The 16,547-nt window shown below is 41.7% G+C and overlaps 1 protein-coding gene across 1 annotated transcript; it reads right to left on the bottom strand.

Annotated features, from left to right (window-relative positions):
- Window positions 1-1,846: 1,846 nt before the first annotated feature.
- flvcr1 (FLVCR heme transporter 1) lies at window positions 1,847-16,493 on the bottom strand. The gene is made up of 10 exons (XM_056405182.1): window positions 13,887-16,493; window positions 12,511-12,655; window positions 11,862-12,002; window positions 10,112-10,179; window positions 8,910-9,013; window positions 8,068-8,178; window positions 7,208-7,313; window positions 6,920-7,031; window positions 6,746-6,810; window positions 1,847-5,267 (listed from the first exon to the last, which is right to left on the bottom strand). The coding sequence occupies exons 1-10, from the start codon at window positions 14,370-14,372 to the stop codon at window positions 5,169-5,171; spliced, it is 1,437 nt and encodes a 478-aa protein (XP_056261157.1). The 5' UTR covers window positions 14,373-16,493; the 3' UTR covers window positions 1,847-5,168.
- Window positions 16,494-16,547: the final 54 nt, after the last annotated feature.

The raw sequence follows: 16,547 nt of genomic DNA, 5'->3' as shown, positions 1-16,547 counted from the left end.
AAGTAGCTCATATACCAGTTTTCAACATCCTTACCATCACACTTAATGTGTAACTTACTTACATATATTAAAATATATTAAATTTTAATCTTCAGTCAGATGACTGTTGCCGGATGGTAAACTGTAGCTCAGGTTGGGTTCCCATCCAAATGTTGTGCAAATGTTAAAAAGAATGAGTTAATGAGTTAGATTGATAAAAAGTTGGTGGTGCTTTTTGTCCAGTTGTCTCCATTAAACCACTGAAGAAGAAAGTGCTGTGAGATGAAATGAGTAATTAAAAGAAGGTCAAACCTGAAATGGTGGAAAACATAATACACAATACACAATATTGACATTTGTTTGTTTCCTGAAGTACGTTTATCTACAAGGTCTGTTTCCACTTTGTCTCACTTTATTTTTCATTTCAATAAACCAACTTTTCCACCTCAGCCAGTGTTTTTTAATGGAAATTTAAAAAAAAAAAAAAACATAATTGGCTGAGGTCGGTTTCTTTGTGTGTTTTTATCATTGATTATTATTCTCTGCCCTTTAGAGTGACGAGAACCTGGTTCTCAAATATAACTCACCCATATCAGATAATATTCACACAAGACTGAGGAAATGATCTCAGTAGGCGTCTGTAGGGAAAACAGCAACAGTCAAGACCATCTGTTAATTTGTGGGAAAATTACATCGAAGAAATATTGCAGAAGTTGTGGATTGTGTGTTGTGCACACAATCATTACGCAATCACCAAGTAGTTATGAAAGGTTTAATTACATCATCATTGGCAACATTTTTATTTCCTTAAAGATTCTGTAAATGAGACTTTAAACAGCACACAACTATTTCCTATGTAAAGATAAAGTGGAGTGATGGCGCCCTGACCAGAGCATGAAGCCACACCCCGTCGGTGTGTGTTGTAATCTGAGTTTCTCTGGTCTTTGTTTTGGTAGCCAGTCTGGCAGCATGTGCAAGGTAATGCATGTGGGTCCCTGCTGTTAAACTGTGGCCCTCCCCACGTTTATAAAGACACAGGCTCCACCCACAGGTGATATGGCATAGTGCAGCGTTCAGGTGAAAGTGATCTTACAGAATTCCAGGAAACCACATTTTTTGATGAAACAGGCCTCAGACAAAGAAAGAGATGAAACCAGAGCACAAGTGAACTGGCCGTGGGGACCACTGGCTCAAATCCTGGTCAGCCGGTGGACCGTCAAAACATCCATTAAGTCTTTACAGGCTCCATCAGTGTCTTTATTGGCTCTGTCAGTGTCATCCGTGAGGCTGGTCCTAGCAGATCAGTCCATGGCAGAATTTCTTTCCCAGTCCGACCCAGTCCATGGAGCCAATACTGGTCTGACTTTACTGAGACTGAGAACCCTACCAGCTGCTTGACTCAGAACTGGTTTTTATTCTGCTCTATGTGTCAGTACCTTGATGGTTCATATTACATGTCTGTTTTCATTAATGACGGCTACAGTAGACATGATAACGCTAACTTGCTGTTACCCATCTTATGAATTTGTTTGGCAAATATTGCTATGACTAGCTGGCTAACTACTAGCATTGCTGTGGAGCATGCTAGCTTAATGGTTGTGGCTGGATTGTTTTATTTTTGTTGGGTCTCATGTTCACAGGGTAACTTTATTCAGTTGTACTTCCTATTGTGTGTTTAGTGGACACTTTAACTGAGCATGAAGTGTTTGTTTTGGTCTGAGATGCTGTTGGTCTATTGCGACATCTAGTGGCAGCGATGATCATTTACAAAACCTTTAATTAGGTGTCTTTCTGTTAGTTACAATAATAGGAAAAAGTCTACTATTCCATTTAAACACTATAAACCACTAGATTTTCAGTCACTGGATAAAGTGAATGGAGAGAAATGCTTTTATTGTTACTCAGTGTCCCTCAGTTTCAACAGACACATACAGAGTAATGTCATTTCCATATAATGTGTTTCCAGTATTTATGGCAACAGACAATTTTCTCCAACATCCCACCACAGTGTTTGGAATGATTTTAAAGTAACTGCAGGTCCAACAGCTTCACAGATAAATGAAATGACATTTACATTTTTAAATAGTGGGGCACATTTAGACAAAGCAACAATCTGCGCAAACCAAGTATCTGCACAGCAGGTGGGACAATATTCTATATTTTTCTTATTGTCAACAAATCCCACAAAAAACACCCAAACCAACAATTAATCGATCATTTTAACAAGTATTATGTGTATTTCCAAATAGTCCAACATCTTATTCCACTGTGTCCATAAACACATCAGTGGGCCACACTGTTGACCTGGGTGACACTTATTTAGAGCTGGGGGAGAAGAGGGGTTAATACATTGATTGTAGCAGCAGTCAAGTATCTTTTACTGATTTCTCTTGAAAAATCTTTTTTGGTCGTATAGAGAAATGTTGAAGACCATTCATAATTTTACTCAGTGCTATTTGCTATAATTTATTCATATTCATTGTTAATAAATAGCCTAACTTGACAAAACAAATAAAGTTTTACAAACAAGACTTTAGAGCTGTATAAAAGTTCCTGTTACAAAAAAGAACTTCATCTACTAAGAAGCAAACAACAGAAGAAAGCATCAGTCGTTCCTACAAGTTTACACAGAAAACATTTTCAATTTCTGGAAAAAAAACAACCAAATGTTTTCAACCAAAAAGAAGATTTAACACGCAAACATGTTAAAGGTATAGTATATTGAAACATTAAGGTTATGTTATGGTCATATAAGTAAAATGCCTTTCTGCTGATTTACAGTGTGACACAGTAATTTTGTAAAAAATCACATCATTGCCAAATGCCATTAATTAACAAACAGTTTGTTGATTCTTCTGCTGATTCATTTGGAAATGTATCAACTTTTTAAGTCTTGACAGTAAATAATATAATGTCACTGAAACAGAATTGTTTTTAAAATGTTGCAGAGTGAAATTGAATTTTAGTTTCCAGAGAAAAACAAAAGTCACCTGAAACTTAGGAAACAAATATCATTACCTGTTACAAATACTCATAATTTTACAAAACTATTAGCATCAAAATATATGTAAAGTACCAAACATAAAAGTACTTATTATGCATAATGGGCCCATTTCAGAGAAAAAGGTATATTAAATTATTAGTGCATGAATGTATGTACCACTAATACTGTAGCTGGTAAAGGAGGGGCTGCAAGTGTGAACAGAGAATAGAAAAGGCTAAAAACAGATTTTACATGTCTTCTGAAACTTCAGAAGCTGTAGGTTAAAAGAAAAGTTTTGAGTTTTAAATATTTAAAAAGAGGCTAAATAAAGCAAAAGTCCTTCCAGAGGCCCTTTATCATCTGATAGAATTAAAACGAACTGGTAGATCTGAAAATATTAATTAGCATAGTCTTATGTTACACGTTTGTGCTTCTCCTGCCCACTCTGCTTGCTTTGTCATTACTGTGGAAAACCCACAAGATGGCGCTACGCCCTCGGTCATGCCTCCACGTCTCACTAGCAGCAGCTCGAGTTGACCCACAGATCCTCAGTGTAATAACGGAGAGCAGCCGACATTAAAAACACACCTGAAATCATGCAATTGAGTATAAAACGTGACGTTGTGCGTGTTATTTCTTATTGTGCACTGAACTCAGAACATGTTCACATTCTGTTTGGTCCATAGTGGTTTAAGCCATTGTACAAGCCATTCACATAAAACATACAGTACATATTTACTTCACGACAGCAGACAGTTGTTTCTCTCCTGTCATTATCTTCTTTAACCTTATTAATTAGACAAATCAAGGTATCGTTAAGGCGTCACTGGACTTACTGTGATTTCACATTGAGATTTTGACATGATAAAAAACAATATGATGGATGAAATAAATTAGTTAATAAATAGGCCTCTAGACAGGGACCCAAACATTTTGAGAATCACTTATAATTTACAATTAAAATCACATAAATCCTAGTGTTGTGATTTTTGGTTATAGTTAATGTCAGGGCCCTTTCATACATGGATTAACTGTCTCCACGTTCCTTCACCTTCCCTCCACTCCCTGAAGGAAAAGCTCAGGGATGCACCTTCAAATCTTAAATTCTTCCAAACGTTTTACCGTTTCACCTCAGTGATTGGATGTTGGATTTTTGTTTTTTTAGCTACAACAGGAAGAATTTAACTCCAGATATTTATGTATCCCAGCAAATAAAAAGCACATTCATGTGTAAACCTGTGTCAAAAAGAAGCTGCAAATAAAACCTTTCAGACAATGTCAGCTGTAAGAGATGCTTTTACTTTCATGCACTTTGTATTTGTTTAAACCTTATAGGATTTACTGCGCAGACTAATGCTAACTATGCTAAATTATGGGCAGCCGCTTCTTGGCTTGTCAGAAATGCAGCATTGTAGAAAAATAAACATGATTTATGTTGATTTTTCCAAAGCTGAAGCAGCTTCAGAACAGGTTTCAGTATGAACATGAATCAAAGATCCTCTAGGGTCACAGAGACTAAATGAAAAGACAATAACATTTATAATGTTTCTGAAAACTGCAGTCCAGAGCATCAAAGGATAATTCAAGTAAACTCAGGAAATGTTGGCGCTGTGCGGTGGGCAGAGGCCGCAGGACAAAACCAAAAAGAATGGCTCTTTTTTTCCCTCCTCAGAGACACCTGCAGACTCCGACACTCCACCTGCTGCTGTGACTCGTCCACAGTCACTGGAGTCTTTTCTTTTTACTGCAGCAAACCTTGTGATCAAGATCCACGACTTCCGTTGTCCTTCGAAGTCAGATTTGCATCCGGTAACCAAACTAAAAACGCCACTTTTCACAAAGTACAACACAGTTAAAGTGCAGTGGAGCTTCTTCTGCATGGCCATGGCTTACACACTTTTATACCGATCCAAAACTGGAGGTAATGCTTCTTCTTTGCAAGTGTCTGGGAGCACGACCTGGGTCCTCCCTCTGATCGATGCTGGTCCCCCCACCCCGGCATGAATCCAGTGTAGATTGTGGCTGTGCTTGATTAGACCTGGCTCACATCCAGAGCTTTCGGCTTTCCAGATTTCGAGGAAATTATACTTGGCAATAAAAATCAAGTGCACCTTTAAATGCATCACATCGACTGTGGCGCCAACGTGTTTCCCGGGGCAGCGGGGGACACCTCCTTATCGTCCTGCGGTTCAGTGACTTGGCAGGGTCACAACGAGGTTTCACGGGAGAAGCTGATCGACGGCTCCAGCTTGACTCCGTTGGTCGTCTTGTCTGAAGGACAGTCCCCGGGACACTCGGTGGGGAGCTGATAAATAAATGTTGAGAGCAATCAGCACAACAGTAACTCAAGCGCATCAACACAATGAGGTTTCTGCTTTCATGAAGCTAGCGCGCCAGAATGCCTCGACAGATTCCTCAGCTTAATGATTGTTAATAAATTCACCTTCAAGGTAAATTCACGAGGTGATTCTTTCTGTCTTTTGTCGCTCCCCATGACTACAGAATAAAGATATACAGTACCCACTGCTGCTACATGTGCTGTAGAGTTAACGATTAAATATCATGATTTCCCCCGTATTCTGACAGACGCCGCCCGAAAAATCTGTTACTTCAGTTTTCGAGATGTGTCGGATTTTGTGACGACTGCATCTTTCCAGTTAGTGTGAAGAAGAAAGATTCACTCTCTGTGAACATGGTCTTTCACTGTATCTCAGTCTACCACAGCGTCTTTCATGATACGACCAGCAGAGGGCGCCAAAGCAAAACACAACTAACGGGTGACCCTGTAAAACGTGACCCGTGACTCAGAGGAACAATGATTTTCACCTCACAGGTTTTTTCATTTCCTTATTATTTTCAGAGGCCAAATTTCAGACAGAAAATATCTAATTAACTGAAATTGAAAACAATAATAAATGTAAAAAATGTTAATTTTATATTTCATAATCCGTCTTTTAAATCTCAAACCTGTGATCTCTCGTGGAAGTCAGAAAACTGAGCTGAGGAGGAGAGGGAGGGGGAAGAGGAGGAAGAAGAGGAAGAAGAGGAAGAAGAGGATGGGTCTGATGAACTGAGGACACTTCAGCTGTGACTCAGCGGGGGGGGGGGGGGGGGGGGGGGCAGAACAAAGGCCCATTGAAACAGATTTACTGGGCCTGGCTCGTCTGAAGGGAACTTTGCAGGGCGCCTTCAGAAGTCATTGGATGGTGTCGAGGGTAAATTCACAGCTCTGTGTGTTTAGAGGACAGTTTGTACGGAGCAGGAGAAAGAGTGTTAACATCCAAAGTGACAAGAGGCTCCGGGGGGGGGGGGCAGAGAAAGGTTCAAGAATCTGTCTCTACAGAAGGTCAAGAAAGAGACACTCAGATTAAATGTGTCCTCTCTGAAAGCTTCTCCACAGAGACACAAGAAAACAGCAGCAGTGTCCAGCTGCACACCGACTTTACTCTGTTTAACTTTATCTGCCAGAACGTCAATATTCACTTCACTGACTGGGCGCCATTTTCACATGAGAAGCTGTGTTGGTAGATCTTACTAAATCACGACTCTAATGGAGCCACTTTGGCTTAAAAGCATCCACACGTCACCTCCCTTTAAAATTTGAATTAATAATAATAATAATAATAATAATAATAATGTTCAGCTTTTGGTGGCAATGGATATATATATATATATATATATTGTTCACAAACTGATGAACTTCACATGGTGCAGCGTGTATTTGTGTGTGTGTGTGTCTGTGTGTGTGTGTGTGTGTGTGTGTGGTGTGTGTGGTGTACTTACTGCGAGGTGGTTGCTGTCCGCACCCATGTTGACGTTGTGTCTTTTCAGTTCTGACTTGATTAAGGCTGAAACAGAGGGAAGAGGAATATTAAAGGTCTAATATTTGGTTACACAGATGAAAACACGTGCACACGCACGCACGCACGCACACACGCACGCACACTCAGAGCCTACCAGTCAGCAGTATCCCAAGAAAGATCCAAGCACAGAGGAAGAGGTTTCCAGCCACTGGGTTGTAATCTGTGGTCAGTTTGCCCTGAATCAGAGTGAAAATGATCCCGAATATCTGCACACACACACACACACACACATACACACACACACACACACACACACACACACACACACACACACACACACACACACACACACACACACTCAGCTGAGTCCTGAGGCAAAGACAAAGTTGATTTACTGGAGGGAAACTCCTGCACGTCTTGTTTTTTAGGAACTTTGAGGCACCTGAGCGAAAGCATTGAGGAGTCCAGACGACGTCCCCTCGGACTCGGGGTAGGTGATCTCCACCCCGAACTCAAAGCCCAGAGGCAGGTAACCCGTCATGAAGAACCTGCAACACAGACGTCAGACTAATAAACGGGTCTTTACATTTACATCCACACAGACACTGAACACCTTTAATGTTCATGTAACAATCACAGTTCTGTCCTTGTAGCAGATTCAGACGAAATATTATTCATGTGATGAATGACTGTGTGAGTAACATGGTTTTCATTTTTATTTACTTAAATTTAAAATTCTGGCTCCTCATTTAGTGCTTATTATGTAAATGTGGTTTATTGGTTGGGACATTTTCTTATTTACATGTAAACATCTGCACAGCAGCTGTGTTTAACCCCACAACAGTGAGGCGCAGTGATGTCACTCACACCTTGTGACTTTGTTTGTTTTGAACACGGAGGTGTCGTGTTGTGAGATCTGCAGTGTGACGCTGATGATGATGATGATTTATAAGCTTGTTAAAATATTACACCACCTTAAGTGCAATTCAATCCTACACACTACAAGTTTTAAAAGTTATTTTGCAATTCATAAGTAAATCTGCAGGCCTCTCACATGACTGCAGCTGGTTTACCCCCCCCCCCCCCCCCCCCCCCCCGGGACTTAAGGAAACACATGCAAATAAACAAAGTCGATGCAAATTCAGTCCTACAACACAAGGGAAGTGTTTCCAGGGGACACTAAAAAGTGATGAACCTGGCTGGGACTTTAGAAGTTAAGAGCATGGGAACGCTGGGACACTGTGACGCTGCGCAGCCTGGAGACCTGCAGCAGTGTGTTTTACTGGACCAGGTGTGTCGTACCCCAGGACTCCAGCGGTGAAGAAGACCAGGTAGATGTCGTCGAGGTTCAGAGTGAAGGTGAAGACCAGCATGCCCAGAAAGGAGAGGCTGTACACGATCAGAGTCGTCATCCTGTAAAAACACAAGCCAGAGGTAACTTTAGTTACTCCTGTCATCATCTGCCAAATCCTGATTCATCCTCCTCCCACTCGTCTCCCACACACAGACACACAACGACCAGATGGAAAAATCCTGTTCCTTTGACTTTAAAGACAAAGACTATGGAGACACATTAAACTAGAGTCTAGTTCGAAGAACTAGAACCTGATCTGACAGGTCAGGGTCCAGGTTTAAAGCTCCTCCAGTGTAAAGGTCTGTGTCCATGTGTAGTGTGATTATAGATCAGCTCTAGCTTCTATATTAATACTGTGAAAGTATCAAAGCCTCAGTCCACAGAGAAATGCACACAGCCTGTATTCAGAAACTGAGCCTTAAAACCAGCCGTCAGGACTTCTGGAACTTTGTGATGTCACAACAAAGCAGTCACCAAGCCCCGCCCACCTGGACCCACCATCCAAACCTTGCAGGATTTAGTTTCTCTGAGTGTTTTTACCTGAAATCTGTTTTATTTTTATTGGATCACTCAGAAAACAGTCAGCCAATCAGAAGAGAGGCTCAGAGCCTCCTCTCTTCTGATTGGCTCACAGACCTGTTGTTACTAGAGCTGCAGAGAGAAGCCTGAGAGAGGAGATGTAAAACTACACTGAGATGGTTTTTATATCTTCTGATGGATCAACACTTCAAATAAAACACAGAAGAAGAAAAGACGGAGTTTAACAGGTGTGTGTGTTTGTGTCGCCTACTTGTACGTCTTCGTGTGGTCCAGCCACAGGCCACAGAGGATGGATCCCACCATCCCAGCAACAACCAGGGTCAAACCAATTCTCCCAGCGTTCAACTCCTGGTTCTGAGGAGGAAGAGGAGGAAGAAGAAGAGGAGGAAGAAGAGGAGGAGGAGGAGGAGGAGAGGACAAACAGCTGACTGCAGGGCTCGTGTTCTTTAAGTTGTTAGTCTGACATTTCAACTAAGAGACAAAACCAGTTCATGTGAGGACGAGGATCTCTCATTGTGTGTGTGTGTGTGTGTGTGTGTGTGTGTGTGTGTGTTATGGTGGGCAGCAGGCATGCGTGAAAGCAGCTAATGAACTCAGACAATGAACTCATGTCTCATCCAAGCCATCAGAGCTTCCTCTGTTCTCTTTGTTCTTCCTGTGAATGTGAGCGGCACATTTACAGACACACCTGAACATCACAGAGAGTTTGAGGTGAAGCTCCATTATTCTCATGTTGTTTGACCTGCTCTGTATCTGCAGTCGTGTTGTGATGTGATGATAGATGAGGGTGAAAACAAAGATCAGCTGAGTCAGGATCCAGCCTCTCGAGACACGAATGTCTGCACCAAGTTTTATTTCATCCATTAAGTGGACGTCAAGATTTTCTCTCTGGACCAAAGTGACCATCATCATCATCATCATCATCATCATCATCATCATCCCTAGAACCTCTCCTCATGTGAATCTGGGTGTCATCAGATAATCTGTAATTCATTTGTATTTAAAAAGAAAAAAAGGTACATCTGTTTTTTGTCTTAAAACTGAACGGAAGAAAAACATTTTCGGGTTTTGGTTTGATTCTTTTTATCATTATTTTTGTTTGAAACCAAAAACTAAATTCACCTGACTTTATTTGATTTTTAACTCTAAACCAAAAACCTTCCAATTTTGGTTTTTGCAAATTCATTTTCTTTTATTTCTCATTTGGCAGAGACCGCAGGTCGGTGGACAGACAGGAAGAGGAGGTGAAGTGTAAAAACGTCAAAATAAAAGCCAAGAGGAGTGTAATATTAGGCAAGCATGAGATCTATACCAAGGTGATGTTAGAAGATAAATAAATAAATGAATAAGCCTGTAAATGGTTTTTGGTTTAAAGTGAAAAAACAAACTGAAAGTACAGCGAGAAGGGAGAAGGAAGATGAAGATGAACGGGTTTATTGTCTTTCACTTTACCTCGTAGCAGGCGATGATCATCTGGTTGAGGAGTGTTGAGACAGAGTAGAAGGATCCGGTCATTATTCCTGCAGACACAAACATTAAATCTCAATTGAGTTTGTGCCCAGTGAATACGTCTGGGTTTGGTTCTGATGTTTTCAAATCTAATTTTACATGGCACTGGCTGCTAACTCACACACACACACACACACACACACACACACACACACACACGCACGCACACACACACACACACACACACAGTCAGTCATTGAGTCAAATGTGTGTGTGACATTAAAAATGGCCGCTTCCTCTTCCTTCAGTCTGTCAAACACAGGAGAAAACGACAGAATGAGGAAAGGAGAGTCAGCTCGACAGTGTGACGGATCATTAACACAAGGCGAGTTGTGAATGTGTGTGTGTGTCTGTGTGTGTGTGTGTGTGTGTGTGTCTGTGTGTCACACATGGTGGAGTCATGTGAAACAACATGTGCTGGGAGATGGTCATGGTAGAAGCAGTAAACCTCAGAAATCCTGATTTCTACAAAGGTTTCTCGTTAGGATTAACGAGCCTGGGTCTTTAAACACAACACACATGGTTATGTCCACATTTTAAAACTTAGGTGCCAGTCAGCACATATAAGGATGTTTAAGTACAGTTATAAAAACAGTGGTGAGGAGCAGTAGGTTTACAAGAACACACGGCATTCTTTGAACAAGACCAGGTCTAAATCGAGTCTCTGTCTGGACCTCTGGTCAAATCCTGATTTTACAACTGTGACGTTGTTTGACAAAAACAACACATGAAGTAAAGACAAAGACTGAGCTGTGAGTTCACAGCCTCCATAAGTTTAGTCTTTATTTACTTCAACTGCAGAACGTCACAGACTTTTATTAGAGGCAGGTCTTTATGTCTGACTCCCTCTGTTTGACATGTAGAGTTGCTGATAGTCGTTAGTACGAAGCCTCGTTACCGATGAATCTTCTCTCTCTTGCTCTCTCTGTCTCATGTTTATTTATTCCTCTGCCTCCTTTCATAATAATGACACATGGAATCATAGTAGTTTATTTGCTGTAGTGGAGGCGAGGCTCAGTGTATTGGAAGTGCTCCTCCTCTTCCCTGCAGTTCCTGAGCAGCTGGGAAACCAGAGCGGCTCGGTAGACTGAGGCTGACCGGTGGTGGAGATATGATCAGTGGCATTCGAGATTATAGGTCCAAGGCTGTTGCAGTCCAGCATAAACATGAACTATCTGTGCTTTTTCTCTGTGTTTTTATTAATACAAGCAGCAGTAATTGTACAGTAAGAAATACAACATATACTGAAGGTATATACACAGTTGTAATGTTAATAGTAGTAGAAACAGCTGCAGTATTAGTAATGGTAGTGAGGGCAGCTGGGGTAATGCTAACAGTGGTAGCAACGGTAGTGGATGTAGTTGTTGCTGTAGGTGTCACAGTATTAGAGGAGAAAGTAATGGTGGTAATGATCTTAATCACACACAAACCAGGATTCCTTAGTGAACCACTGTTCTCCCTTTGTCATGTCAATTCAATAAACTTTATTTGTCCCCAGACAGAAAATTTAAAAGGCACATCTCTTGGTTTTATGTCTCTTCAAGGACCTTTCTGGGAAACCTGTCATCTCCTCTCTTGTCATCTTCTGATTGTTTTCAGTGAGATGAGATTTGCTCTGAGCGCTTAAAGTAAATAAATAAATGAACAAAAGTAAAACGTTCCCATAAACGTTGCAGCTTGTGTTCGTTCTTACCGTAGCTGATGAGCAGCAGGACGAAGGCTTTGTTCTTCATCAGGTTGATGATGGACTGTTTGTAGGAGTAATCCTCAGGAGGAGTGTCTGGGAGGACGGCCTGGGCCTGACTGGGAGGGAGGGGGGGCCGGTCCTTTATGACTGTAGTAAACACACAGGGTAAAGTCTGGGTTCATTAACAAGGCTTATTAACTGTAAAAATAAAAAAATATAAAATTATAAGAGAACAGTGATTTTCTGAATAAGGCTTTAATTTGAAAGTCTGTGGGGACCCAGGATGGCTCCCTGAGGAACTCCAATCGAAAATTACTAACTCACAGAAACTCTTAAACACTTTTTTATAAAACCTGATTTAAATTAAATCAATATTTTATCACTGTATACAGATGTGGTTTCAAGTCTGCCCTACATTGCAGACACACACACACACACACACACACACACACACACACACACACACACACACACCTCTTTTCTCATGGAGGTAGGTCACCTCACATGACTTTGAAGTTACTGAACCACAAATCCCAAGGCAACTGGAGCAGATGGCAGCAGCACACAGGCCCATGATGCAAAGGCCGTGTTTGAGTGAGTGTGTGTGTGTGTGTGTGTGTGTGTGTGTGTGTGTGTGAGAGACTCTGGTTTGTACCTATGACGGTGAGGATGAAGAGCACAGTTGAGACGGCGGCGGTGCCGTAGAACATGATGCTGATGTTGTGACCTGTCAGATCGTCGTCTTCAGGCGTGTTGGGAACTAAAACCGGAGGCAACAGGAAGCCTATGGCTGTTCCCAGCTGTGGACGAGAGACATAGACACAGAGAGAGAGAGAGGGAGAATAATATTGTGTTATAACACTGTTATTGTTCTTGTTACACTGTTTTATCATATAACAGATTTAAATTGGGTGTTTGGTGACTACATCCTTGTCGATTACTCAAAGATGAAGCATTTCTGGTCTGTTATATTTCATTGTGTTGAAAGTGTGGTTCTTTACTTTCAGTACCACTGAGGCACCATTTCTCAAGGGTTTATAAGCTGTAATTAATGGCTTTATTAACGATTTATACTTTATATAATAAGGAAGACACTGTACTAATGCTTTAGAGATCAGTTATAAAAATATCATATTGCAATTATTTTGGCAGATACTGGAGGACATGTTCCTTATGCTAATGTGATCTGTAGGTCAGGGTCTCTGTAGCACCACAACATTCATTGTTCTAACAACCACAACAATGTTTTGACACATTTGACCTTCATCTGGCCATTAATAAAAGGTTGCCAGGTTGTGGATAATCCTCCTACAGCCCAACACTTTCAAACTAGCACTTTTATTCATTAGGAGACTGTTTGACCACGTGTCTCCTGTGAAATGAATGCAAGACACCTGGACCAACATCCATTTATAAACTGCTTTTAACATTGTACATTAAAACCTTTAATAGGTTCTTAGGGCTCCACACTGTCTAATATGTTACGATATCTATTATACATTTTGCAGTTTCTTTCTTTGTACTGTCACTTTGCAGCTGTAACACTGCTAATTTCCCCACTGTGGGACTAATAAAGGAATATCTTCTCTATCAGGTTTGCTGTTATAAACGTTAGTATTGAATTAATGAAGGATTCTACTGTACTTCACATCTGGAGTAAATAAGTTAATAAACAGCTGGATTTTGGTCCAGATGTCCTGCACTTCTTTCCCAGGAGGTACAAGTGGGCAAACAGTCCACTTGAGGGATCTTCCTAATGAAAAGAGATGAGCTAAGTGTCATGATAAAGGGGGATTTTTCACTATCTGGCAACCCAAAAGTTGTTGTCTGGTTTATCACTAATCTATAGAGTTAGTGTGTATTCACAGTTCATTGATTATTAATGACATTTATAAAGCCACGTTTTCTAAACTTTCCTCTGTGTGTGTTGTTTTATTCTGTTGTTTATAGTTTTTCTCTCCATGTCTGTTTAATTGAGTGTATTATGTTCGTGCATGTCTACCCCTATCTGTGGCACGCGCACACGCTGACCTGATTCCCGAGCACTGCCGTGGCGCACGCGGTGGAAACCTCCCGGGGTCCGAACCACACCGAGGCGATGCGGGACGGAAGGCCGAGGATGAACACCTGCGCCACGGAGCAGACGACCTGCGCGGAGACGGTGACTCCGAACAGCTCGGGGCTCACGCTGGCGCACTTGAGCAGCGCGCCGGCGCAGTTGAGGCCGGAGCCCAGCAGGGCCGTGAGCCGCAGACCCCTCCGGTCCAGCAGCCAGGTGGCCGGGAAGATGAGCGGCACGTAGGCCACCATGTAGACGATGGAGAGCCAGTTCACGTCCTCGTTGCTCACCCCGTAGTAGCGCGTGAACACGTTGGTGATGATGCTGTACTGGATCCACTGGAAGGCGTTCACCAGGGAGTACAGGCTGAACACGGTCAGCACCGCGAATCGCCGGCAGTACAGCCTGGTCTCCAGCTTCTTCCCCTCCTCCTCCCCTCCTCCTCCGTTAGGCAGCATCGCCTCTCTTTCATCCGGCGGCACCACCTCCTGCTCCTGCTCCAGCGCAGGGTCGGTGGTGTTTACCTCCCCCGCCCCGTGCGTCGGCGCCGCTCCGTATGTCGCATCCGCGTACGGCTCGGCTGCGCCCTCCGGTCGGAAGTCTTCCTTCCGACCGTGATGTCGTCAGGTGCGCCGGTATCCGCGCGCAGATGCTCCTGCACGAGCTCGCCGGCAACCATGATGTCTGTTTTTTTTTTTTTTTTTTTTATTTACCTTCCTCTTCTTTTTCCCGCTGAGATGAGAACCAGGGGCGAGACAGGAAACGATGAAATGCAGAACAGAGCGGGTTCCTCGTGCGGTTACCAGCGGCCACCGCGCGCTGCTCCACAGAAGATGAATCAGACCGACACCAGATAACCATTAAAACTACCCACTTTAACACGTGCTACTCATCTTAAAGCTTCCTGTCTCTCGTCCTCTCCGGCCCCTCTGAGCCTGCACGCCCTCTCTCTCTCTCTCTCTCTCTCTCTGTCTCTCTCTATGTCTCTCTCTCTCTGGGTCTTTTGTTCAGCCGACGCTGACACGCGGCCTTCCGATGCTGATGAACCAATAGTAGAGCAGCACGAGCCTGTAGTATCTTATACTGAGGCTGTGAATGTAATCGGTGACCATGTGGAAGCTGAGGAGCCATGATGCAACAGCTTCTACAGTGAGCCTATAGTTAATATAACAATAATAATAATAATAATAATAATATTAAATACTACATTTCCTTATAAAGGATTCATAATCATTAATTCGGTTGTTAAATCCTAAATAAACAATTATAAACAAGTTATAACAGTTTTCATACAGTGCAAGTTCACTCAAGTCAATGCTTACTACTCATTAATCTTACTAATGAGTTACTAGCATTTATAACTAGTAAAAAAAAAAAGTAAAGCACATCATCATTTATTAATGAATTACTACAAGACTTCTTTGTTTCATCTCAGTTTTAAAAAATGACATTTATTATTTCTATAATCTATTATGTTAAATAATCAAATATATGATTTGATAAATGAGTGTAAATGACACATAAACTCCTGTGCCTCCTCTCCGGCCGCTGATGTCCATATGCTCAGGTCGTTATCTGCTCTAATCCTAATCATCCTCTGACCCAGTGGGACTCGGCTGCAGCAGGTACAAGGTGCAGGTAGCAGTCTGACCCCACAGGTGATTCACACGTATTCTACACAAACTTTAGCCTGGAATTGATTTGTGTGTAAAATCTTATTTTCTCTTGTTAAAATATACGTCTGTTCCACGACACACAAAAATGTGAGGTAGATAAAAGTCTCAGTAAAAGACTACAACAAAGTTTTAATGGCATCATATGAACTGAAACTTGATATAATCACTCCGTTTCTCTGGTCCTGTTTTTCTGAGGCTTCAATAAATAAAACTTTTCTAGGATCAATGAGAGGGAACAAGACTAGTTTCCGATGGTTAGGTCTCTTAAAATCCCTGAGTTGTTCACAAGAGGATCAGATCACCTCTGACCCTGCTGCCTCAGCCTGGAGGAAGAAGTGAGGTCTCACTCTGTCTCTGTTTTCAGGTACCAACAAGAAAAAAAAAAAAGAATTTGCCTGGTGACCAGTGAAGGTTGCACATCATCATCATCATCATCATCATCATCGTCACATGACAAACACTTTTTCCACAGGAGGAAGTGTTTTTCATTAAACAGGAACAATAAAATAGAGTGTCCACAGACTTATTTAAGTACTTATAATAAATAAATGTGTTGAAAATATCTGAGTTTGCGCCATTATATATGAGATGTTGCATATTTTTTACTCACTTTAGTCTAAAGTCTGTATTTACACTAGAATTAACACCTCATGGTTGAACGCCTCCACCAATCAGATAAAAGTTGCAGGAAATATGGTCACAACACTGTTTTTACAGACCATTATGATGTCACAGTGAAGTTGACCTTTGACCTTTTGGATATAAAATGTCTTCACGTCATCATTTTAGCGTAATTAGACATTTGAGTTATTTTGTGTCATAGTAAGTGTATGAATTTGTGAGTTATGGCCAAAAACGTGATTGGTGAGGTGACAGTGACCTTGACCTTTGACCTTTGAGCACCAAATTCTAATAATTTCATCCTCGGGTCCTTATTCATGTTTGTGCCAAATTCGA

The sequence above is a fragment of the Seriola aureovittata genome, chromosome 19 (genome assembly GCF_021018895.1).
Source record: "Seriola aureovittata isolate HTS-2021-v1 ecotype China chromosome 19, ASM2101889v1, whole genome shotgun sequence".
Lineage (NCBI taxonomy): Eukaryota > Metazoa > Chordata > Actinopteri > Carangiformes > Carangidae > Seriola > Seriola aureovittata.
The sequence above is the reverse complement of the archived record's forward strand: the minus strand, read 5'-3'. Positions and strand labels throughout refer to the sequence as shown.

What these genes read in the sequence shown, in the direction of transcription:
- flvcr1 (XM_056405182.1), bottom strand. Translation starts at nt 14,372, where the DNA reads ATGCTGCCTAACGGAGGAGGAGGGGAGGAGGAGGGGAAGAAGCTGGAG. An exon ending in CGGCAGTGCTCGGGAATCAG is followed by an intron (nt 12,656 to 13,886) that starts GTCAGCGTGTGC and finishes TCTCGTCCACAG; the next exon opens with CTGGGAACAGCCATAGGCTT. An exon ending in GACCACACGAAGACGTACAA is followed by an intron (nt 8,179 to 8,909) that starts GTAGGCGACACA and finishes GTGTTTTTACAG; the next exon opens with GATGACGACTCTGATCGTGT.